The sequence below is a fragment of the Eptatretus burgeri genome, chromosome 3, assembly GCF_056783735.1.
Source record: "Eptatretus burgeri isolate ZD-2024b chromosome 3, Ebu_testis_v1, whole genome shotgun sequence".
In the NCBI taxonomy this organism is placed as follows: domain Eukaryota; kingdom Metazoa; phylum Chordata; class Myxini; order Myxiniformes; family Myxinidae; genus Eptatretus; species Eptatretus burgeri.
Genome location: NC_140963.1, coordinates 130,417,920 through 130,445,388, shown reverse-complemented (window position 1 = coordinate 130,445,388; position 27,469 = coordinate 130,417,920). Strand labels below are relative to the sequence as shown.

Sequence of the window (27,469 nt, the reverse complement as noted above, 5' to 3'; positions counted from 1 at the left end):
ACAGATAAGAGGTTTGAATCCAGTTCATCAACTTGAAGGTTTCGTTCCATACAAGACAGAGAGTTCCAGGCAAGCACACAGCACACCATTGCCAGCAAAAACAAATGTTTAAAATGGAGCCTGGGCTTGAAGCTTTTATAGAGAAAGACTGGTGGGTGTGGTTTCCTTTGGAAATTCCCTGGGCAAGCCTAGGCAAGCCTTCATTGGGAAATTTTTCAAAACCATAACATCCTGTAATTTTCTAGTGATTTCTTTGTGAGTCAGAGATGAACTGGAAATGATGTAAGAGTGGGCGGGGCTTAGCAAAAGTAGGCGGGGCTTAGGAAAAGTGGGCGTGGCTTAGAAAAATACCTTATGAAAAGTGGGCGGAGCTTAGCAAAGTGGGCGGGGCTTAGAAAAAGTGGGCGTGGCTTAGAAAAAATACCTCACGAAAAGTGGGTGGAGCTTAGCAAAAGTGGGCGGGACTTAGGAAAAGTGGGCGTGGCTTAGAAAAAAATACCTCATGAAAAGTGGGCGGAGCTTAGCAAAGTGGGCGGGGCTTAGAAAAGTGGGCGTGGCTTAGAAAAAATAACCTGTGGCTCAGGAGGTGGTCAAACAAGAGCATTAAGAGAAGTTTATCATTTCGTAATGGCACAAATGGGGTATCTTAAAAAATATAAAGATTCAAATGTTTTGTTTGTCAATATTTTAGATGGGGATTATTGTGCAAAGAAAATTAAACTATTGAAGGAATTTGAGAATGAACAAATCTTTATAGGTTCAATGAGTGAGCTGTTCAACCCCCAGGTGTTCAATTCAATGAGGTTCAACCTCCAAGTTAAAAGGGGAGACAAATAAATATACCTTGGGATAAAAAGGGGGTTTATTTTTAGGGAAAAAAATATGAATCGCTGAAAATCCCCCATTCATTTACATGGGGAAAAGTGAGCCAGAATCAGTATTCTTACCCTACTGATATCGTATGTAATTTCAACAAAATATTACTTACATTGATGTTGAAGTGTTAACAACAATGAAAACCTATCATTTTGCTTTCAAATTTGAGGTAAAATACTTTCATTGAAACTAACCAAGCGAAAAATAGTGGCAAAACATCGGCCATTTTGAAATTCAACATGGCTGTCGTCTGCCACACTTCCAAAAATGGCAACATGCATTTTCATTCACTTTGGTACCGAGATAATGAATTAAAATAGGTGGCACCTTCTCATCATGAAAATCCTACAGGTGTCCACTTGCCCCCCCCCCCCCCACTAGTAAGGGATCTGTGCCAAAGGGTCAACAATGAATGTACTTCTTGAGGAAGCTTCACTTGTTTAATATTGATGGGACCTTTATGATTATGTTTTATATCTCCGTCATTGAAATTGTCATTCTCTATCGATGTATTGTGTGGTTTAAATCTCAGGAAAAAATATGTGTATAAATGGAAAAGCACAACCCAACAGGTAAAATCCTGGGAGAAAATTTTGATTTAACAGACAAATATCTCAGTTGTGTTGAAAGTAATGTGAACGACATAATACGGGATAAGGACTATCACCTGAATAATCACTTTAAATGGATGAGTTCAGGGAAAAGACTGAGAAGCCTCGGATTTAGAACAACTCATTATTTAAATTATTTTCTTCCACATTCTGTCAGAGTTTTTAATGATTCCAATTTCAATGGGTTTTAGATGGCTTTGGGGGTGGCAGGTTGTTTTGTGGGGTCTGGTGGCTGGCTGATATTACATGGGGTGCTGGTAGATGGCTAATATTTCGTGGTGGGCTGGTGGATGGCTGATATTTCGTGGGGGGCTGTTGGGTGGCTGATATTTCGTGGTTAGCTGTTGGCTAGCTGATATTACATGGGGGCTGGTAGATGGCTGATATTTAGTGGCGGGCTGTTGGGTGGCTGATATTATGCGGGGGGTGGGGCTGTTGGCTGGCTGATATTATGTGGGGGGCTGGTGGCTGGCTGATATTATGTGGGGGGCTGGTAGATAGCTGATATTTAGTGGGGGGCTGTTGGGTGGTTTATATTATATAGAGGGCTGGTGGCTGGGTGATGTTGTTACGAATTTGGAAACCTATCGCACATAACATTCAGGTCCTATAGATTAGTTATATCGGTAAGTATGTGTTTTATAGATAACTTCCTTTCCCTTGTCTAATGGGTAAATAAATTTTCATGCGCTGTGATTTATTTTTATAGTTAGGATTTTTATTGGAAAACGAATCAGCAACGACAACAGAAACGACCATTACAACAGTTCTACAGAGAACAAGGACAACCCTCTGCTCTGGGATTCTCCGTGGGCCGAGTGGGGGAGGGGTCGAGCCGGCGGGGGCACGACAACAGAAACGACCGTGACAACAGTTCTACACAGAACAAGGACAACCCTCTGCTCTGGGATTCTCTGTGGGCCGAGTGTGGGAGGAGTCAATCCGGCGGGGGCACGACAACAGAAACGACTGTTACAACAGTTCTGCAGAGAACAAGGACAATCCCCCTGCTCCGGGATTCTCCGCGGGCCGAGTGGGGGAAGGGTCGAGCAGGCGGGGATGCATAAAAGGGGAGGCAGAAGCCGGAAAAGAAGAGAAGGAAAGGAGCATCTCCCGACCTGGACATCTCATCTTGCTGGAGCGTTCGTCTTGCTGGAGCGTTCGTCTTGCTGGAGCACTCATATTGCTGGAGTGTTCGTCTTGCTGGAGCACTCATCTTGCTGGAGCGTTCGTCTTGCTGGAGCGCTCATCTTGCTGGAGCATTTGTCTTGCTGGAGCGCTCGTCTAAGGGAGCCTGTCCGGCCGGTCTTGGTCAACGTCGTCCTTGTCCTCCTCACCTCGACGGAGAGCTCGAGCGACGCCAGTCCCCGCAGGAACCGCAAGGGTCACCTGCCGGTGTCCGAGTTCGGCTCGCTTCTCGCCAGACCGACCAGCTTGAAGACCGTACGAGGCGGACAGGTTCGAGATAGGTCTCAATAAAGACCATTTGGTCCGGTCATCTTTGGGTGTGTGTGTGCATGTGTGTCCGTGGGCCCGTCTGCCAAGTAGTAAATCGTATGAGTGCTTTTGCTGTATATACCTTGCATACGTGCTTACTAATACTCGGTTTAGTTCTGCTTCTTGTGTGCTTCCCAAGTTTCCCCCATTATTGTATCAATAAAGCCCGATTGTTCAATGTTTCAGCTCGTTCGTGTCCATTCTTTCATTGGCTTCGCGTGCTGCGTGTTGGGAATTAGCTGGCCATTGCCGTTGTAACGGGATATTCGGACCGACGGAACTCTGCGATCAAACCGCTCAGATCTCACACAGAATGAGCACGCTGAGCAGCTCGTTCCGTACGGGTGCCGTCGAGGGTGTGAAGACTCGGTAGATCGCCACGTGGTCTCGAGGTATTTTGAAAATTGGCAAGTAACCCTGTACCACGTGGTGGAAATGTTGACCCTTCACGGTCCAAAAAGGGACCCATACTTTCCGGAGTTTTCCGGAATGTTACAGTGATAATATCCTGGTGTTGGCGCAGTGGTTAGGGCAGCGGCTTGGGATCCAAAAGGTCCTGAGTTCAAGCCCCGTTGGACCACTGAATTAATACACCAGGGGGTTGATTCAGCCTGTCATCCTTCCGAGGTCGGCGAAGTGAGTACCAGTGTACTGGGCTGGTGTATACCTCGGTTAAAATAGGTGTACCATATCCCTGTGTCGTAAGAGGCGACCAGGGTTGCGTCAGGAAGGGCATCCGGCGTAAAACATGTGCCAAATCACGATGCGGATCATACGGATGATCCGCTGTGGCGACCCCTAACGGGAGCAGCCGAAAGAAGAAGAAGACTTTCCGGAGTTTTCCGAAGAAGTACGATCTGAATTCCGGGCGATCGGTGGAGCAGACTCCGCAGCTTCATCTCGCGGTCGTGCTCGCGGCCAACGTCCGGCCCCACAACAATATCACATGGGTGGCTGGTGGCTGCCTGATATTACGTGAGGGGCTGGTCAATGGCTGATATTTTGTGGGGGGCTGTTGGATGGCTGATATTATGTGGGGGCTGGTAGATGGCTGATATTTCGTGGGGGGCTGGTGGCTGACTGATATTTTGTGGGTGGCTGGTGGATGGCTGATGTTATGTGGGGGGGGGGTTGGTAAAATCCTCAATTTTCATCCGATTGACTTGAAATTTGAAGAGGATTTATATTTTAGCTTACTGAATTCAACAACCAATTATTTTTGAGGTCAAATTGGACCAAAAGGTCAACATAGGCCAAAGGTCAACAACTTCGGTGCTATTTCTAAAATCCTCAATTTTCATCCGATTGACCTGTAATTTGAAGAGGACTTGCATATCAGGTCACTCAATTCAATGAACAATTTTTCACCTCTGCCATCGAAGATGGGAGGTTACTGTTTTCACCCCTTTCTGTTTGTTTGTTTGTTTGTGAACAGTATTACGGAAAAACTCCTCAACGGATTTCGACGAAACTTGGTGGGGGGGGGGGGTTAGGTCTGGTCCAAAGATCATGCCATTAGATTTTGGACTTGGTCCAAAATCCAATATGGCCACTATGGCGGCCAATTTGAAAAAATATTTGAATTTTTTTTTTTTTGCATTTCTACATGTTTTAAGTGATTTCCAACCCCCCCAAAAAGAATTGAGAAAAAAAATTTTGCAACTTTTTTTTCAACAAAATTTCGATTTATATTTTTTTGCATTTCTGTATGTTGTGTGATTTCCAACCCCCCCCCCCCACCCAAAAAAAAAAATTGTTAGAGAAAAAAAAAATTAGCAAATTTTTTTTCAACAAAATTTCGATTTTTTTTTTTTTTGCATTCTACATGTTATAAGTGATTTCCAACAAAAAAACATGCCAAAATTATAATTGCGGCTGATTTTGGAACTTCAGGTTGATATACCCACGTATTATCAATTTCTGTCTCAAGGAATCTAGTTGTGATGAATGAATTGAGTATGTAAAAGGGAAAGTTGCAAACTATAACTCTGTGAGCACTGTTGACATCAAATTGAATGAATAGGATATCAGGTTCACTTGAGTGACCCAGCAGTACTGGCGGCGGAGGTTTTGCACTCTACCGAGTGCTCCCCCTCTAGTTTTTTTTTAATGTCAACATAGCCCAAAAAGTCGACATAAGCTAAATTTCTAAAACTGTCAATTTTCATCTGATTGACTTGAAATTTGAAGAGGATTGGTGTGTTTCATCATTGAATTCAACCACCAATTATTTTTATGTCAAATTTGTTTTATGGATTTCGTGACTATCTTGCTATGTATATTATCTTTCTTGTTTTTGTGTTTGGATAAAAATAACATTTTATGCTAACCTGCGACGTGTCAGATCATTAAATTGCTCGACTTGACTTCAGGACAGGTCAGGTATGGGAGCATGCGTCAGAGCAGCATGTCGCTGTGTCCTCTTTCCACCGGTACCCCAATGGCCTCCATTTGGCCATCCCGCAGGCAGTTGGCCATCCCCATCTCCATGAGATGCTGATCAACCTGCTGCAACCACGAGGCATGTGGTCAGCCCATTGGCCTCCTCCACTCCCGAGGCTCCCCCGCTGAGAGAATCTGGTGAGCAGGATCAGCGTCAGGAAAACGAGCCACATGTCCATACAGCCGCAGCTGACACTCACGGACTATGCAGATAACAAATCTCATTTGAGTCTCTCTCAGCAACCGCTCGTTGGACACAAAGTCTGACCAGTGATATCCAAGGATTCTCCGAAGAGACCTGGTGCCAAAAGAATTAAGTCTCCATCTCAGGTCCCTGGTCAGAGTTCAAGTCTCACACCCATAGAACAAGACTGGAAGCACCAAGGTCCTGAAGACTCAGACTTTTGTCCTCCCACACATGTACCGGCAGCGCCACACCTCATGATGCAGTGAATTCATGACTCCCCAGGCCCGATCAAGACGTCTGCTGACCTCTGGCTCACAGCCAGCAGAGACATGAATATCACTGCCAAGGTAAGTGAATCTCTCCCCGACCTCAACATCTTCACCACAAACAGGTACAGAGAGGATAGCAGTCTCCAAGATGTCATTGAAAGCCAGGATCTTAGTTTTGACCCAGGCAACCCATAATCCCAGCGGCTCCGACTCCTCATTCAGCACATCGAGGGCCCCCAAAAGGATATCTAGAGTCTCCGCAAAGATAACTGCATCATCTGCGAAATCAAAGTCAGAGATCTTCACATTCCCAAATGATGCATCTGGGGGGATATCTCCGACATCCCCCCAGAATGCAGTCCATACAAGTGCTGAAAAGTGTGGGGGATGGTACGCACCCCTGACGAACTCCAGTAACAACTGGAAATGAGTTAGAGATGGTACCACCACATCTCACAGCACTCTCAGTACCAGAGTATAGTTCACACATCAGATTGATCAGTTTTGGTGGCACCCCACGAAGACCAAGAATCCTCCAGAGGGCATCCTGATTCACTAAATTGAATGCTTTGCACAGATCAACATAGGCTGCAAGCAGCCCCTGCCAAAACTCTTGACTGTGTTCACTGAGGACCCGAAGAGCAAGGATACGGTCAATCGGTGACCTCTTTGGTGTAAAGCCTGACTGCTCTGGATGCTGGTGCTTAAGCAGATGATGGCGAACTCTATCAAGAATTATCCGGGCAAAGACCTTGCCCGGCACTGAGAGCAGCGTCACCCCTCGGTCGTTGATGCAGTCTTGGCGATCACCCTTCCCTTTTCAGAGAGGGACAACAAGGCCCCTCTTCCAGTCAGTTGGGATGATGCCTGTGTTTCAGGCAGAGCACAAACTGCATGCAACGACACGAGTGCAGCATTTCCACCAGCCTTGAGAAGTTCAGCATGGATGCCCAGATCCCTGGAACTTTACCGCATTTCAACCGGTTCACCGCAGCCTGTTTCCACAAATGAAGGTGGACCACAGTTAATTGGAGGGTCAGCAACAGGGATTGTGACACCCCTGACTCCAACTCGACAGCGAGTGTATCAGCTTGGTACAGCCGCTCAAAGTAACCAGCCCAGCGGGCCTTCACTTCGGACTCCTCTGTCAAATGCCCACCACCCTCTGCTCGAAGTACATTTCACCGAGGGATGGGCTTGGACGAACACAATGCGCAAATTCCCCTGTAAGCAGGATGAGAATCACCTGACCACAGGTGATGCTCTACCCACTCACAGATTCCTAGCACATAGGCCTCCTTGTCCATCCTTAGTGCACATACAGTTTTATGCCTCAGCTCCCTGAACAGCTCAGCTCTGCCATTCAGCCTGGCCCTGCGACTCTGGTCAATGGTTTCAGTATTCCTTGAGAGACAAAATTCTTCTTCACCCTCCAGTGAGTTCCAAGACATCTACCGGCAACATCAAGGACGGTGGTCTTGAAGGCACTCCACAACTCTTCAGGATCCCTCAAAGCACCCAGACCCCCCAAATGTCCACTCAGCCTGTTCGCAAAGTCCTCAGCAACTCTCTCATCCTTGAGTTTGCCAACATCCAGCCTAGGATGAGATTGTACCATTCTCCTGGATTTAAGGTGCAACTTAAGAGTTGCAACAACAAGCTGGTAGTCAGTATTGAGGAACTGAGCACTCCGGTAGACCCTGCAGTTCTGGATCATCCTCTAGTGACCATCAACGAGGACATAGTCAATCTCCTTTGCCACACCGCCAGCATTGGAATACCAAGTCCAGCGATAAGCCTGTGGGTGCTGAAACCATGAACTGGTCACCCGAAGTCCATGACTTCTTGCAAAGTTAAGGAACTTACTGCTATTCTGGTTCACAGTTCCAGACTCATGAGGACCAACACACGTCTCATAACCATCCCTATCAGTTCCAGTCGATGCATTGAAATCCCCCAAGACTAGCAGTGTATCTCACCTGGGACACTGATCAACCACAGACTCGAGCGTGACGTAGAACGTATCCTTCACGGTGAGATCAGTCGCCTCAGTCGGAGCATAAACACAGAAAAGGGAAATGACATCCAAGGAGTGATGAATCCTTCGTCTCATAATACGCTCGTTGACCTGTGTTACCTCAATTATCATTGGAGTCCGCTTATTGGACACAGCTGCAGCAACTCCTTGGGCATGGTAACCATCAGAGCAACCAGACCAATAGTAGGTGTAACCACCCGCCATGATCTCGTTGCAATCCAGTCTCCGAACCTCAGAGAGTGCTGCAATACCGATGTCCAAATGCTTGAGCTCAGTTGATAACAGAGACAGGTGATCATCCTCTCTTTGGGATAGGACATTCCAGGCATCCACCCGAAGGGACCGCCTCAGGTTAACCCAAGGAGATGACGTCTCGTGGACGACACCTCATCAACACCCTGACACACTCTCCCACAATCTGACCCGGGAATGTTACCCCGTGGTTTCCCTCCTATAATCAAAGATTGGGGGTCCCGAAGGCTTTGCCCAATCCCGTCATCCAGTGAGCTGCTCTCTGAAGGGAAGCTGCACCAGAGGTACTCCCATGGAGTGGGTTTTCAGATTTTTTTTTTTAGGCTTCTGGAATGTTTTGCGGAATGAAGGGTGTTACGGTGGCCAGAGTGCAAATCCTGCCACAACCTCCTAATAAGACGTAACTCAACTGCAGGAGGACGTCCGCAGACACAGTTGGGCACTATATATGGATGGCCGTTGGCTCACAAGGAGTTCCTACACCCTTTGACAGGTGTTATTCTTCATCCTGTTGGGTGTCCATATCATACACCCTCCTCACCAAGAAACTTGGTTTGTTTAGTCCCTGACAACCCGACCATGGAACAGGTTCGTACAGGTTTACATGATACCTCTAGCAAGTCACAGATCTGATCTGGCCTGACCTGACAATAAAGACTTTCGTTGAGAGGTCAAATGTTATCAATAATCGATTCTGGAGGTATTTATGAACTAATGGCTATTCCTGGGTGAGCTGTCATGTTTATTTCAAGAACCAAGGAACATACAATATAATTGAAGTCATCCTTTGACACAAGGATGATGGAATTTTGTTATCACTGCTGCATCCCTCCCTTTGCTTTTCTCTCCTCCCAACATCCTTGGCCTTCTCTCCTTGTTCCTCCACAATTCCATACCCAATTTTTTTCCGATCTTATCATAATCACAATTCTTATGTTTTTTTTGTCAATCTAACACCCCCTCCCCCCAACATCCCATGGATGGCGTAGTGGTCGATAAGGATGAGTAAAGCTTTTACTGCAATGTCCACACTGGTGTTGTTTTGATTCCCATGGTTGCTCATTGGGTATGTGACAATCAAAACATGAATTTTCTTTAACCGAATTTATTCAATGACCACTTAACATATGTGATTTAAAAAAAAGATTAAATGTGTCTTTATCATTGCTGCTCAACTAATTTGAAGTAATTACCACTCTATTATTAAGTGATGTTGCCAAAGAACTATCCTGTCCATCACAATTTATTAAAGAGGTCATGAAATTGCTTTCCACATATAATTAGGGCACAGCGGTAATTGCAGAAGCACAAACCCTTGAGTTATTAAAAATTATCATTGCCTACTGAATAGCACACCAAGATATACTAGCTTGAATAATTATTTTATGCTAAACCCACTCAGCAGTCTAATTGGAAGACTCACACCCACACTCTGTCACAAGTTTTGATACTTCATGGAATTATTGAGCGATATGGTTACTGGACTGCTTTAACTATGCAAGAAGTATGGCAAGTTAAGTAGCTAATAATAATGATTTTAATAATAATAATAATAATAATAATAGACAAAATTATTTCTGGATCGCAGTCACAGAAAACATGTAGGAATGTACTATTACATGTAACGCAACATAAGGACACATAATGGCACATGCAAGGCTCAGGTGTAGGGAGAAGGGGAAAGGTGCAAAGTGGAACATTTAACTGCAGAGAAACATTTTGAACTGTGAACTTTGATCTCACCTTGTTGTAATACACATGGCACCTTGGTATTGACAAATTGGAGCAAGTTAGAAATTAGTGGTTTTTAAGGTGTAGCTTTGCAGCAACGTATGTAGTTTCCCTCTGTCGCTCTCGAGATTTTATTTGTATATTTAGATGCATTCACATGTAGTTATTTATTCCTCATCTCCACAATAACGATTCATGCTGGCCTTACAATACCTCCATTAATTGGATTTTGCTCCATGAACTTGACCAGAATGCAAAAATATGGCCTGGAAAGTGACTTGGACCAAGTATCACATTTGGTGTAATGCTTAACATCAATGCTGATTTCAACGTCATGCCATGAACCAACTATTGTGATCACATCGTTATCGCATGCTTTCTTGTCTGGGAGCTAGGGACCAAAATTTCAGATCAGTTTACTTTCTTTCCCGGCAAAGGTTTGACTGTTTTCTTTGATAGGCCTATCACCACAGTGTATCACCTGGGTGGCAGTACAGAAAATTAGGTGGGCACAAGGTTGCTACAGCCTGACAAAAATCATATGTTAATATGCGTCAATGGCTTAAATGAAGAAATAAGAATGGGGGTAGGGGTACATCTTTCTATTGTAACTTTATGAGTTTTAAAGGTAGAAATACAAACGACCCCTCAAAACATTTCTAGGACATTCATCTTTTTTATGTATCGAAGCATAATGACCTTTGACCTTCAGCAAAGGACAGAAAATGGTCATCAAATGCAAAAGCAATACAACAACACTTACAACAGCAATCACTAGAAAACGCGCACTTTTCATCATGAAATGTTTCCTTATTACACGTGAAAATGAACTAGTCAATGAAATTTTGGTTTCTACTTTTTAAACATGCCCAACTTGTCTTGAGGCCTAATATTTGCTCTTAGTGTCTTTATATATACTAGTGCGGGCCCGTAGGTGCAGCTTCGTTCCTTCACTCTCGTAAACGACGACTGGATTGGGGCATTATTTCAATTAGATCGGACCAACCGTATCATAAATGGCCATAACTTGGAAAACACCTGGGAAACATACTCAGGTCCCCAGCGTCAATTGTGACGTCATATCAAACGAAGAAGAAGAAGAATTGTGACGCCCCCCCCCCTCTCTCCGCTTCTCTCTCACCCCCTCTCTCCCCCTAGTCTCGCTCCTCCTCTCTCCTCCCTCCTCTCTCACCCCTCTCTCTCGCCCCGACTCTCACCACCCCCACTCCCGCCCCCCTCTCTCGCCCCTCCTCTCTCCCCCTCTCTTGAATTGTGACGCCCCCTCTCTCTCTCGCCCCTCTCTCGCCCCCCTCTCTTCCCCTCCCCCTCCTCTCTTGCCCCTCTCTCTGTAAATGTATTCACAAATGTCTACCAAGCACAACAATTAATGCAAACTTTGGGAAAAAAGAGCTTTCAAACCCTTGGGAAGCAGTGGTTTCCCTTGGGAAAATTCAAACCTTGGGATTAATTAACAATTTGAACAATTAATTCAAACCTTGGGAAACACTTGGGAAACAGCTGAAACGGATGAAGAACGATATCAAACCTTGAAAAGGCACATACTCAGGTCCCCAGCGTCGATTGTGACCTCATACCAAACGAAGAAGAATTGTGATGTCAATCGTGCAAAAAAAAAAATAATTGTGACGTCATTCGTGACGTCATAGCACCGTGTCCTGTCATTGGTTGACAGACGTTATTGGTCATTATTGGTTGACAGACAATATATAGGTCGTTATTGGTTGACAGACATTGGTCATTGTATCACGTTATTCTTTTTATTACTGACAATTATTGTGCTCTTATTATTATCTTGCCAAAACGAAGTTTTTGCAAGATATGTTAGTCAGCTTGTATGTTTTTTTTTGTTTGTTTGTCTGTAATCACGTCTAAAAAATTCTGCAAAGCACAGTTATCATTGGAAATTTTTGTAACTTCGCATATCAGAGGCCTATAGAGGTCCCTTTCAGTGCATAAAATTTTGAAGGTCAAGGTCAAAGGTCAAGGTCACTTTGTCGCAAATCAGGGGAGTCGACGAAACCCTTATTTTTTGAGTAATTTTGATCGGATCGTCTTCAAACTTCACGGGAATATAGTTCATGGTCTGGCGCTCAGCTGATTAATTTTTGGTGGCGATTGGCCTTGACCTTCATGGTTAGCGCCTGAGGTCAAACATATTTGACCCCAAGGTCAAATTTTCAAGTTTTTGGAACCATATCGTGTAGTACCTCAAATTGAACACCTCGATGAGTGCTTTCTAGATATGTCAAGCTTGAGACATTATGACGTCATTTGGTGGCGTTATGAGTTAAACGCATATTTTTCATGGTTACTGTGTTGAACGATTCTCATCGGAATCTCTCGTAGGCAGATATTCCTCAAGGAGTCGCTCCTGGTGGATAGCAGCTCTGTTCACCTCAGTGTGACCTTAAAGAAGTCACACGTGGTCACCTTTTGGCAAGATACGGGTCATCCTGCGGGTGACATTGGTTTATTATTATTATTAATATGCTGTTATCATTATTCTGAGATATCTTTGGGAAAAATGGCATGATAAGGTGGAACGACACTTCAGCTGCGATATATATACACCTTTCCAACACTGAAAAAAGCAATAAAATGGCCGTAACTTGGAAACCACTCGTCCGATTAATATCAAACCTTGAAAAGGCACATCCGCGGGTTCCCGGCAATATTTCTGGCAAGTTTCAATCAGATCGGACCGGTGGTCGTCGAGAAACGGCGGTCGCAGACGGACAGACAGACAGACACACACACACATTGCTGGAATTATAGATAGATGGATAATTTGTATCTGGTTGCATTCAGGTCTGATGACCTCTCTCCGTAGAACAAGCCAATCAGGAGTTTTCACGATTCCATGCACTCACGAGAGATGAGGGACGGGCGTGATCCAAAGTCAACCAGCTTGTCGAATGATGCGATGTTGGTTTTCAGGGCCTGCATTGCTTTTTTTCTTTCCAGTGCAAGACAAACTGCTCATTTAATCACATCCAGAAAGCGCATGGAAGGCCGGGAGAATGCCACATAAGAATTGACCAAGTTTCTGTGGAGTGGTGTGGATTGGAATCATTTTCTTCTGTCTTCCTGGACTGTGAAACCACAGCTCATCGACACCCAATGATGCATAGTGATGACAACAGAGTACTGTGACATCAGTAGCTGGAGTGAAAATGATAGTGCGTGTCTGCTGACCTGCACAACGCCTTGTAAAAAGTGCAGTATGCACAAAGATTCGCAAGCTTGCAAGTGCCTCAAACATGTGGCACTTGTGCTCTTACCTTATGTGCTCTTACCCCTCTATTGTAGTGTACTCCAGGTATGTATTATCTTGGACATCACATAATTACCATATACATTGCTCTCCAGCCGGATGTCTTCCAAACCTGAATTGGCCGAGAGAGAGACACAGACACAGACACAGACACAGACACAGACACAGACACACAGATACTGCCCTTAGCGATGTGGAACCCACCAAGCCTGATAACTATGTGATAAAGTTCTGGTGAAACAGCCCACTGGATCTGCTTTGCTTTGGAATTCAAATCCTCATCAAAGGTGATCACAGGATTCTTCTGTCCAAGATCCTTTGTGAAGGCTTTGTCCAAGCTTTTCAGGAAAGTGTTCACAGTGTCTTTGTCTTTCACTGACGCAGGAATCATTGGAGGGAATCCTATCCTTGTTGGCTAATTGCTTTTTCTGGAGACCAATACATTGATTCCACTCCTGCCTGGGACTACTTGCTTTTCATTTGCTATTCTTCCTTCAAGGAATTTGAGAGGCATGTTCTTTGCAAAAATCCATGCCATGTCAATTCCGTGTAAGGCCTCACGCTCCACTGTCCAATGGTGGAAGGCTTCGCTGCTCACCTTCTCAACAATAGTCGGCTTGACTTTCACTTTTCCTATTTGAACTCGATCAGCTTTGTGTCTGTGACTTCCAGAGCCCGCCTTCTTATCGGAAAAGCATTTGGTGGACGATGCACTATGTTTTCTGGTGTTAGAGCAAACCAGGATTGATAGAATGCAAGGCTCATGACATGAACAGAATCGCAACCACTCTTTGTATCCTGGAAGAAGTCGGCATTGTCGACAGCACTCTGTGCAAATTTCTCTGGCAAAATGTTGCTGGGTACCACTGCCTTATAGTAGCCACCTTCATTCTGGAATGTTTCTGTGATGTTGGCAGCCCATGTTGTGTCAATTTCCTCACACTCCCAATAGTTGATACAATGTCCATTGCGGTTTAGCATCATTATGATTTCCTTAATGCGCACAAGGTTTCTGATTGTTAGTCTTCTTTTAAGTCCAACATTCTTGGGCATCTTCTTACAGCCTCCAGAGAACTGCAAAACTATATCCTGTACAATACTTAACACCTTTCTTTCAGTACTCTCCTTTAAATTACCTTGAGTGCTGAACGCTGCCATGTTAGCTTCCAGAAACTGTCTCTCTGGTTGTAGAAGCATATGGAGAAATGTCTTTGGATTCTCAGGGATCACCTCGTTTGCCTTTGCTAGTGAGATATCTGCAATATTCAGAGGATGTGTCAATTCCTTTCACATCTTTCATATCAGTTCTCAGAATTGCAGCAGCACAGTACAGGACCTGTGAAAATGTATCATTGCTTATTTCCTCCACGTCAAGACCAGCGTGGCTCTGCATGCATGACATCGATTCTTTCACTTCAGCAACAACGTTTATCAGATGTCCAATATCTAATAAGGAACTGCACACAATTTCAATTTTATCTTTCTCTTTCTGAGGGCAGAAGACAATATCCCTTTCATATTTAGCCACCAGTGTCTTTTTAAGATTCTGAACCTTGTATTGGAAAGCCTTTTCTTCGCTGATGCCTTGTTGGATGAGCTGTGTCTGATCGAGCTCACGAAGGTTGGCCATGTCAAACGCTCAGTGCTGCCTGAAGATCTTACCCTGAATCTGATCAACTAGATTGTTGAATGCCTTGTCATATGGTACATTTACTGCCGGTTCACTCGTTTGGCTGCATGGTATGATACAGATACGTACTTTTTGTAGCAACCTGTGATATTTTGCCTCCAGTGCAATAAGATCCTCTCCAAGAATTCTTCGTATCATCATTTCATCTTTTCTAATAAAGTTCCATGCACTTGAGTTGTCAGGACCTGTGATGTGTTATCCTTTCACCACTACATTTGGCCTGTTGGCAGATCAGACACAGGGACCAATTTGTTAAGGTAAGAGACTTTCTGGTCTGAGGACCTGACGATGGACCTGCGATGTCTTCACCAGTAAAACCGCACTCAGTACACGTAAGATTTCTGGCACTTGTATAGCTTGCATAGCATGCTTTGTGCCATTTCACATTACCAACAGTCAGCAAGTTCTGATTTACTTCAGGTTCGATTCGCTGTGAGACTTCATCATGTCTCAAACATGAAGCTTCAATGAACTTCGAAATGGAATATTGAGATGCCGTTTGCAGCTTCTGTCCCTTTATGTCTCTGACATTTTATACATTTGTTGAAGTTACTTGATATTCTGCTGTTCTTTCGTCCAAGTTTTATACCTGGACTCCTGCGTATACTCAATACTGCTGTCCATTTTGAATCCTTAATGTGTTCGCTTCTAATGGCTTTGATGGCAACCAATCAAAAATAGACGAATCTTCTTGTTGTTCCTGGATACTATTTCAAATAGCACTGAAACACCATCGAATCTGGAGATGTAGCTCAGAAGTATGAAAAAGATGTCGCTGTCGGGAGTTTTCACCTTGATATTCCTGTACCCCATCTCCTTTCCGTACAGAGTGTAGAATATAACCCTTGTGCCAGTTTCCTCTTGGCTTGAGTTCAGTACTTCAAGGGGTGTCCATATTGTTGCCTTTCCATCTTCGGATGTGAATCTGTATGCCTACCCTTCGCTGATCAGGATGATCTCTCAGTGCTGAAGTCGCACTGCATATTCATCTTCGTTCCATGCATTTCTCACATGACTTGAACAATTTGTTGTTTATTCTCATAATTTGTGAGAAATGCTTTCCAATCTGCAGGCCTTTTGGTGTTTCCGCCTTGCAGCACAATCTTCTCGGCACCACCCCGGCGTACTCTTTCCATGGCTTTCACAGACCCTTTCTTGTACATGTTAGTACTGAATATTACGTCCACATTGTGGGGAATCATGTTGAACAACTTGTCACATATTCCACCGAAGTTCTTCGGGATGTCTGTCATGGAGTGGAACAAGGCGTTGCCATCCTCAATCAGGAGTGTCTGGTCTTGTGGAGGTGGGGTTGCCATGTCAGTGTCCTTCATAAGGTACTTGAATCCCTTGGATTTTTCATTCTTTGCTAGGAAGCCATCGGCAGTGCCAATACTGTAGGGCACTGGAGTCAAAGGGTACTTCAGCATTTCTGCGAGATCCATTTTTGGTTCCTGACGCTGGGATTTCACCAGCAGTTGAAAGGCGATATTGCCTTGCTGTCGATATTCCACTCCTTTATTACTTCCAGCTTTGACTTTCACAGCTTTAATTTGACACCAATTTTGTGATTTATGTTTATATTTGACAGATATTGACATTTTGCCGATCTTTGTGAGATTCGTCTATTTTTGATTGGTTGCCATGGAAACAGCTTAATAAAGCATAGTGCAAATGAGTTATTTTTCTGGGAAAATCTTTTTTCTGATACTTGGGATATATATGAACACTGTGGTATCAGTGAAAAATTGTCGCGGGGGGGGGGGGGGGGGCAAGGTAGGTCCCACTGGCCCCCGGCCTACAGGTGATACACTGTGGTGATAGGCTTATCAAATAAAATAGTCAAACCTTTGCCAGGAAAGAAAGTAAACAAAAGTGATTTCTCGGCCCCTTTTTGGAGATTGGCTCCCAGACTATTCATATCAGCACATAATATTGTGATAACATATCAGCACGTCGGCAGCTGATTAGCGTTGTGATGACATTGTTGCATCACTTCCACTTCCGGGTTTGTTCCATCGCCGTTTGCAGACATGGTGCAGGTGATCTCGTCGCTGATGCCAGTGCTCCGTGTGCCCTGGCTGAGTGAGCTTTGAGCCACGGTGGCTCCATGCTTAGATACCTTTTGTTGTAATTTAAAATATCTCTTTCTGCTTTCTGGCTAATTTGCATTTTCATTCTATACATTTATTTTAATGCATAATATATGTATTCATGCAATTTTATATGATTATTATTCTTTCTATTTGTGTATATATTTGTAAGTTTGTTTTATTATTGTAAACTTGACAAATATCAGTTTTTGGAATGCCTTGTCCAGTGTTTGAAGGTGTCAATAAACCGAAATGATTAATTGATTGATTTCTCTATTTTGTAGAACTCATGAGCAAGCAACTTGATCTTCTTACTTTGGCTTTCATTTCCCTGAAGCTGCATTGTCTATACAACGTAGGTAACTAGATATTGTAGCAGCCGAGTGAGGTAGGGGAGATGTTGGCCATTTTGGATCAATAGCAACATTTGGACTGTCCTGGAATCGAGCACCCACAACGAGTGTGTGTCTGAAGAGATTTCATCCAAATTAACAGCGGAGATAATAACAATGAATAACAAGAAAGAACAATCAGATATTGTGCGGATCCTCACCAAGACTTGTTTTGTGTGGTGTATTTTGTGTGGCAAATAAATGGAAGGATGTACGAAATGAAAAGCTGTTGATTGCAAAACGAAAGGTCGAAATGGTATTGTTGTAAATGTGCAAAGGTCAAAGGTCTGAAATGTTGAAAAGGTGTGAAAGTCAAAATGGATCGAAAGGGTCGAAAGTGGTCTAAAATGGTCTAAAGTGGTCTAAAATTGTTTAAAAAAACAAAAAAGCGATATAAAGGGTTTAATCTAAGGTCTGAAGAGTCGGAATTTTCTGAAGGGGGTCTAAAAGGGCCTAAAAACAACAAAAAGGGTCTAAAGATCAAAGGGGTCTACATTGTATTAAAAGGTCTGAAAGGTAGAAAAGAGTATAAGGATCTTTGGGGTTCTAAAATGATCGAAGAGGTCTTGTGGTTCTAAATGGTGTAATGGGGTTTACAGCATCTTAGGGTTCTAAAGTGTATAAAGGGTCTTACAGGTTCTTAGGGTTTTAAAGGGTCTTGAGGGTCTTAGGGTTTTAGAGGGTCTTAGGGACCTGAATGGTATGGACTAAATTGTCTTAAGGGGTCTTGAAAGGTCTTAGGGGTCTTAATGGTTTAGAAGGTCTTTTGGGGTCTAAATGAGTGGGGGGGGTCTTAAAAGGGTTTTAGAGGTCTTCAGAGTCGAAAGGGTCTTAAAGGGCATTAGTGGTCGCAAGGGTCTTAGGGGTCACAGGGTTGCTTGGTAACCAAAGGGTGTTTGGGTTCTCATTATGGTCTTCAGGTTCCAAACGCTGTAGAAGGTTTTAGGGGTCTTAAGGTGTCTTCGAGGTTTTAAGGGACTTATGGACTCCATGGTTGAAACTAATAATGGGTGTGTGTGTGTGTGTGTGTGTGTGTGTGTGTGTGTGTGTGTGTGTGTGTGTGTGTGTGTGTGTGTGTGTGTGTGTCCTCCATAACTCTGAAACCATAAAACACGAGCAGCTTGAATCGTTGCATGCACACTAAAGGAACTCCAAGGGAGTGCATGAATGAAAACACCCCGTTTGAGGATAATAAACAGGGCTATTTAATTATATCCCTTATCAGGCGTATCCTCGGACACCTCGCACTTTGGGGTCTTAAGGCGTCTCCTGGGGAACCCCGTTTGGGGTCTGAAGCCGCCATGTTTTTTGGTCTGCTCAAGCATGCCTTGACTTGGAACAGGCCGCAACGATTTCTTAACGAGAAAGTTGGGGTTTTTTTTTCATTTTCCTCACTCATATTATCGAATGTCTGTTCATCATAGCTACGAATTGCTGTTCACATCGCTTTTGTAAGTACAGTACATATACATGTCCACATTTACACAGACACAGACCTGTCAATCTCAAGTTATGTAAAATGGTTCCACAGAGGTCGTGAAGCGACTGAAAAATGTCGAGGGGTCTGGGGGCATGCCCCCCCCCCCAGAAAATGTTTGCTTCCTGTTGTGTCTTTGATGCAATTTCCTGCATTCTCGTGCCAAATTCATCCATGTTTTTTGTCAGATTTTGTCCTGTTACTGTTTAGTCCACTGCATGGACGAAAAGAAATGAACAAGAATTTTTTTTTTTAATCAACATCAAATACGAAACAGGAATTAGAACACTCTTCGTCATTGTAATTAAGATGTATTATTTCAACATATTGATCGTATTTTTCTCAGTATTTCGGGGCCATTTCACGCGAAAAATGAACCCGCCAGTAACAAGACATTTCATTGGATCAGGCTGGTCGTCGATTAATTGACCAATCATACTCGGTCTCTCATACAGGAAGTGCGGAACGACGCGAAGCAATCGGATTTAAGTCGGTATTCAAGGTGATAACATCAGTTAAATCAGTTGCAATACACGAATGTTGGAAATAATTTTTGGTGCCGAGAGATTAAAAACACAAAGGGAGAATTTATCGCGAGAATGTGAGAACGTGACTTTCAACAGAAAGTCGTGAGTCTCAGGGCAAAAACGTGAGAGTTCACAGGTGTGTATACACGCACGGACGTCGACGGCTGGACCAATCTACATATATATATATATATATATATATATATATATATATATATATATATATATATATATATATATATATATATATATATATATATATATATATATATGTATGTACATATATGGCAGTTTCCATATGCGGGTACAGTGTATATATATATATATATATATATATATATATATATATATATATATATATGTACAGTATGTATATGTGCAGTGGATATATATATATATATATATATATATATATATATATATATATATATATATATGGCAGTTTCCATATGCGGGTACAGTATATATATATATATATATATATATATATATATATATATATATATATATATATATATATGGCAGTTTCCATGTGCGGGTACAGTATATATACTGAACAAAAATATAAACGCACCAACCTAAATATCTAAGTCAAGATTGCCATTATGGGAAAATGGTCAAACCGATGATATGTTTGAGCAATGGTTCCTTTGTTTTGCTCAAGGCAGATGTTCCCATTGAAATTGACCACTCTGAGTGTGTGGACTCACACGTTGAGTAATCCTTCCCATGAGCACCATGGGGCTTGACAGAGTGATGGTCAGTGAGCGTGACCAGGACACAAACACTCCCTATAGCTTGCCCTATAAAAGGCCTCCCCAAAATGTGGACTGGTGCCAAATGTCAACATGCCACAGATGTCACAAATCTTGAGGGAGCGCGCCATTGGCATGCTGAATGCTGGGACGTCAGTACGGGCCGTTGCAGCACACTTCAATGTCCACCACTCCACCATTAGCCGCCCGAGAACGCGCCTCAGAGAGACTGGAAGCACCGTGAACAGCCCACATGCCCGGCGACCACGTGTGACCACCGCCGATCAGGATCGTCACATGAGGCTGCAACATCTCCGGGATCGACTCCGACCGGCCACGAGGACTGCCGATGAGACTGTCGGGCTGCATAACAGGTGCATAACCGCTTGAGGGAGGCCAACCTCCGAGCCCGCCGACCACACCGGGGACTCGACCTCACTGCAGTCCGGCGTCAGACCCGACTGAACTGGGCCAATGTTCACTTGCGCTGGACCCTCGCACAATGGAGGAGAGTGCTGTTCACCGATGAGTCGCGGTTCCAGCTGTATCGGGCTGATGGCGGACTCCGCGTCTGGCGTCGGGCTGGGGAGCGCTACACTGACGCCAATGTCCTTCGTCGGGTGTCACACGGTGGTGCCAGTGTTATGGTGTGGGCAGGCATATGCCATGGAGAGCGCACTCGGCTTCATTTCATTGAAGGCAACTTGAACGGGCAGCGGTACAGGGACGAGATACTCAGACCCATCGTCGTGCCGTTTGTGCGCCTTCACCATGTGACGTTTCAGCACGACAATGCTCGCCCCCATGTTGCCAGGATCTGCATGGACTTCCTCGGTGAGGAGGACATTGATGTCCTCGACTGGCCTCCATATTCTCCTATCCCGACATGTCGCCCTTCGAGCACCTTTGGGACGTTCTTGATCGACGCGTACGACAACGTTACGCAGTCCCAGAGAACGTCCGCCAGCTCCGTGTGGCTCTCCAGGAGGAATGGGAAAACATCCCTCAGGCCACCAGCGATATAATCTGGTGATGTCCATGCGCCGGAGATGCACCGCTCTGCGCGACGCCAACGGTGGACACACCCACTACTGACTGTGTGAACTCTGACAGTGACACCTCGGTTGTGTCGGCTGTTGTAGCGCAAAGACTGTCGCCAGAATTCTCAAGGAACTCTTTGAAATTTAATGCTCAATTGTCATGGATTCTATAACCAAATTGTTGTGAAGATTTAGTATTAATGAGTTCGAGGTAAAATAGTAACAATCGCTTGGTGCGTTTATATTTTTGCACTTGGTGCGTTTATATTTTTGTTCAATATATATATATATATATATATATATATATATATATATATATATAGATATATATAATGTGTACAGTATGTATATGTGCAGTGGATATATATATATATATATATATATATATATATATGTATATGAAGAAAGTCCACACCACCTTTCAAAATTTTCACCTTTTGTTGCCTTCTAGCTTGGAATTTAATTGAATTCAGACTTTTTCCACCTTTATTTACACATCATAATCCAGAACTTCCAAGTGAAAAACAAATTCTACAAATTTCAGAAAATGAATTAAAAATACAAAAGTAGAATACCTTGGGTAAGTGTCCACCTCCCCTCCCCCTCTGAGTTAATACTTGGTGGAAGCACCATTTACAGCAATTCCAGCTGTCGGTCTGTTGGAATAGATCTACCAACTTTACACACCTTGATTGGGCAATATTTACCCATTCTTCTGCACAAAACTGTTCAAGCTCAGTCAAGTTGCGTGGGGAGCATTGAACTAAGATATTGAACATTGAACATTGAACTTATCCAACTAAGATACTGTTCAAGCTCAGTCAAGTTGCGTGGGGAGCATTGATGGACAGCAATCTTCAAGTCGTGTCACAGATTTTCAATTGGATTTAGGTCGGGGCTCTGACTCGGCCACTCAAGGATATTTATATTTTTGTTCCTTAGCCACTCCAGTGTAGCTTTGACTGTGTGCTTCGAGTCGTCATGCTGAAAGGTGAACTTCCGTCACATTTTCAGCTTTCTTGCAGAGGGCAGCGGGTTTTTCTCTCAGATTTTTCTGTATTTTGCTCCATCCATTTTCCCTTCCATACTGGCAAGTGCCCCAGTCCCTGCTGATGAGAAACATCCCCATAACATGATGCTGCCACCACCATGCTTCATAGTAGGGTTGGTGTTCTTTGGGTGATGTGCTGTATTGGGTTTGCACAAAGTGTAACATTTTGCATTTAGGTCAAAAAGTTCCATCTTGGTTTTGTCAGACCACAAAACTTTTTGCCGCATGGTCAGAGTGGTTTTTTGCATACTTCAAATGGGACTCAAGGTGGGCTTTTTTGAGTAATGGCTTTCTTCATGCCACCCGAACATGCAGGCCAGACTTGTGGAGTGCTTGGGATATTGTTGTCACATGCACACAGTGACCAGTATTTGCCATAAAGGCATGTCGCTCTTTCAAAGTTGCCAATGACCTATTGGTGGCCTCTCTGATCAGTCTTCTCCTTGCTTGGTCATCCAGTTTGGAGGGACAACCTGATCTTGGCAGGGTCTTGCTGGTACCACACACCTTCCACTTCTTAATGATTGCCTTGACTGTGCTCCAAGGGATTTTCAAGGCCTCTGAAATATTTTTATACCCGTCCCCTGATCTGTGGCTTTCCACAACTTAATCCCGGAGGTCTTTTGAAAGCTCCTTTATGCTCATGGTTGAGTCTTTGCTCTGAATTGCACGACCCAGCAGAGGAAACCTACAGGAACAGCTGATTTTATTCAGAAATAATCAGAATCACTGCAATTTAACACAGGTGGAGGCCAATTAAGTTGATGTGATTTTGAAGGGGATTGGTTACACCGAAGCTAATTTACAAGTGCTAATATAAGGGGGGTGGAAACTTATCCAACTAAGATATTCTAGTTTTGTATTTTTAATTAATTTCCTGAAATTTGTAGAATTTGTTTTTCACTTGGAAGTTGTGGGTTACGATGTGTAAATAAAGGTGGACAAAGTCTGATTTAATGCAGTTTTAATTCCAGGCGAAAAGGCAACAAAAGGTGAAAAATTTGAAAACGGAGTGTAGATTTTCTATCGGCTCTGTATATATATATATATATATATATATATATATATATATATATATATATATATATATATATATATATATATATATATATATATGATTGTTATAATCAAAGACTCTGATCGTTTCTGAAAACAAAGGATCTAAAATTCTTATAATGTCTTTTTTGATGACATTCAACTCTCAAAGCTTTGCTTGCAGTTGCACAGTCTATTTTCTATTTTGAGCAAGTTGTGCAGGTCTAAACACAGTTATTTCTCTTTGTTTCCTCCTTCCCTTGGCAGGCACTATCCAAAGCAGACATTTACAACCATTGCAGACACCCCTGAAAACCTGCGCCTCAAACAGCAGAGCGAACTTCAGAGCCAAGTAAGTTTGCAGTTGCAGGAAAAAAAAACTTGTCCATATACCTTTTGGGTCATGAACAAGCAGACAAAAAAAATGAATAGAAGTAGGAAAGAAAAGAAAGTTTAGCAGAATTGGGAATGGTGTGTGTGTGTGTGTGTTGTTTCCATATGCGGGTTTCAGAATGTGAAACGGAGCCCTCCCAGGTCTCAAAGTATCGACCTGCGTCACACACACACACACACACACACACACACACACACACACACACACACACACACACACACACACACACACACACACACACACACCATGATTTACACGTGCACAGTTGTGATTTATACACGATGTTCATTTTGTATACACACAAATTAATATGTGATCGTACACATATTGTATGTGACATATTATACATATTATATACAAAAACACGTGTTGATATGTAATCATGAAAAAGGTGGTCATAACAAATATTGAAATTTCATGAATTAATTTTCTAAAATACAATTCACTTTTGTTTCTTCCAGAAGATAATCATTATATCACCTTTTATTGATCAAAATATGCCATTGTGACAATCAATGTATATTTTCAAGCTGGTCTTTAAGCCTTTGCACAGTACTGTACGGTTTATATATCTCACTGTCTGCTCTAACAATGCCTTTCGTTGGTTGTTGAGCCTTCGAGTCGGCATAGTGATTCTAAAACCTTAAGTCATCGGGTGATGTCTTTCCAAGAACTGGCCAGGAAGTCAGTGTATCGCTTTAGAAATCGTTTGATTGTTATTGACAACATGCTAGTTCAGTTATTCACTGTGGTTGCCTTCATGCCTCATCAGAGGTAGAATAACCTACTGTTTGAATAATACTGTGATGATATAATACTGTTGCGGTTTTGGAAATGGACCCCATGATGGAGCATTCAATACATAAAGGGATTCCCTAGTTAGATATTCCATTCGTAAATGAGATTAGTCAGGAACCTTCCCCTCATATCAGGAACGGGGAAAATGCATTGTGAATGTTAGCATGTTCCATCCCAGTTGTGATTCCTCACTTCCTCCAGACTCCTTTATCCATCCATCCCTCCTTCATCCATCCATCCATCCATCGCTCCTTTAGCTTTCCATCCATCGCAATTACTCACCCTTTCACTTCCGAACCTCTATTCCCCATTCTTCCCTAATAGCCTTCACCCTTTACCTCTCAAACTCTGTAAAAACCCTCTCTTCGTTTAATCCATTCCAGTACGTCCCATTCCTAATCCCTTCAAATCCTCTTTCCAATCCTATTAACCCCCCTCCCCCACACCCCACCTCCTTGCACCTTTCTAAAACACAACCACACCAACATCATAATTGCACTGACACACATTCAAAGCCAACATTAGCGCTGCCATTGCCGTCATCGGGTGAGGCAGTTCCTGCATACTCAACACCACTGTTGGACATGCTAAAGCTGTGCTCTCGGGGAGTGGCTCGGGTGCACGGATGCAGTGGAACTGACCTGGTGGGCCAATGGAAACATAACATGAGTGGGTAAGAGAGTGCCTGAAGCTGAGTTCAATAACATCTGAGCAAGCAAGCGAATGAACTTTCTGCGGTCAGTCTGTTTGATGAACCAGAAGCCTCTGTCGTCTGATGAACTTTCCTGCTGCCTTATTACAGTATGCATTGCTGTCTGCGCTATTGCTGATGATTCACCAATAAGTTATGAAACTGGTCTGGTAACTGAGGGGGTGTGTAGCATTGGGATTTTCATATGTGTGTACGATGTGTGAAAGTCTTTATAGTTGTTGAGGAACTCTAGGAAGGGTTCGAAACAGCATAGTGCTTACTTTGTGTTGGTCTTCTTGGGTTGCTTTATGCAGCTTCCTTGGTTGGAGGAGTGTGGGAGGGATCAATTGTTTATATAATCCGAGCCACCTGGGTTTAGTTGATTGGGTGAGAGCTGATTTTGGCTATTCCCTCAATTCACAGGTGAGAGATGTGGGTGGGTTTTATATATATGTATGTATGTATATATATATATATATATATATATATATATATATATATATATATATATATATATATATATATATATATATATATATATATAATATATATATATATATATATATATATATATATATATATGTATATATATATATATATATGAGGCCCGGCAAGGAGGAGTGATGTAAGCGACATTTTTTAATGATATGATGATGATAGGGGAAGGGTTAAAATAGTGCTATATGGCATTTATCCAAAATGGCCGATGTGGCCCTTCCATCACTCCTCATGGCACCTCATATATATATATATATATATATATATATATATATATATATATATATATATATATATATATATATATATATATATATATTCATGCGCCACTTAACGTCGGGGTTACATTCTGAGAAACGCGTCGTTAAGCGACGTCGTCGTTGTGCGAACATCATTTTTTTTTTTTCGTTTTTGAACACCGTACTTATTACATTACAAACATTACAAAAAGCAAAGGAAGGAAAAGAAAGAAAGAAGTCGCGACTTCCCTTATATGTCTGGTGAGTCCCTCTCCCACGACCGTCAGCGTGGTCGCGCCTGGCCCCGACCTCTCTCGCGGCTGGCGAACCCTCTTCGGCACTCCCCGTCCGGACGCGCAGGTCCACCTTACAACTGGCGCTGCCGCGTCTCCCGTCCGTGCCTTCGTGACAGGGCCGCTCGCCAAGCCGCGGGCGCAGGACCTCTTCCCTCGAAAACCAGACTCACGACCAACCAACCAACCGAAGACCAACTCTTGACAAAAACCAACCAGACCACCAGCCAAGACGAAAAGAAGATGAAGAGGAAGAGGCTCCTGAGGAAGAGGCGCCAGAGCGCCCCGCCCGTGTCCGTCTTTTATAGCGCGGGGCTCCGCCCTTCGCCCCGCCCTGTTCTCGGCTCCACCTTCCTTCGAGATGGTTCCCGAAAAGGGCGTTCCCTCACGCTCTCCCTCCACCCCGCCCCGTGCGGGGGCTGGGGGAGTCAGTTTTTGGCTCTGGGCCAGAGAATTATTCCCCCAAAACGAGACCCCTCCTTTACATGACCTCTGACCTTTGACCTGCATCGCCCCTCCTCCACTACAAAGCGCGGGGAAACCTGCGCATCCTCGCAGTTCCCTCCTTGGCGCCTTTGTTTGCCGTTCGGGAGCGGACATAGTGGCGAAGATGTGGTAGCGTAGATGGTGGAGGTGGCGTGGTTGTAGTGTGGTTGGCGCTGTGATGGGGATGGTGTGGTTGTTGAGATGCTGTTTGTTTGAAATAAAAGATAGAGAAAGAAAAACGACTAACTCAAAGCGTCGCTGCCTGGATGGATCACATAAATTCCCTCTATACGACGGGTTTGGGCTAACTACACATGTACCTCTGGAGATATCTCACCTGAGGGCCCTTTTTGGTGTAATGCGAATTTCCACAGCCGTAACAATATATATATATATATATATATATATATATATATATATATATATATATATATATATATATATATATATATATATATATATATATATTGTTGCGGGCCGGGGGTCTGTGGCGAGAATGACCACTAGGTGGGGAAAGCTACGTCGTCTCCACCAGACTCCTCGGAATTGTAGGCCGTCGTTCGGATAACTCCGCGAGCCGGCGGGTCGTTTAACCAACCGTGGAACGCCAATATCTCGACCACGTGGCGTAGGGTTATTTTGTCTCGATCCAATGTCCCTAAATAATCACATGGTCTTGGCTACCGGGGATTCACGCCTTTGGAACGCCTGGCCGAACTGGATTCACTCTACCGGCAGCGGTAAAATTACACCTACCGACTACCACTCTGCCACCTACCTTTCCGGCTTGGATGCAGTCGAGTGGGCCTGCC

General features: G+C 43.6%; 1 protein-coding gene across 6 annotated transcripts in view; it reads left to right on the top strand.

The window, feature by feature from the left end:
* The window catches only part of LOC147030971 (LIM and SH3 domain protein 1-like), a 214,670-nt gene that overhangs the window by 94,390 nt on the left and 92,811 nt on the right, over positions 1-27,469 (top strand). For 5 of the 6 annotated variants that reach the window (XM_085875598.1, XM_085875601.1, XM_085875602.1 and 2 more), the window contains exon 3: positions 23,526-23,610. In XM_085875598.1, coding sequence (XP_085731724.1) covers positions 23,526-23,610 — 85 coding nt within the window. Of the gene's footprint in view, positions 1-18,673; positions 18,825-23,525; positions 23,611-27,469 lie in introns of those variants that run through there. The other variant, XM_085875600.1, reaches the window with a different exon arrangement.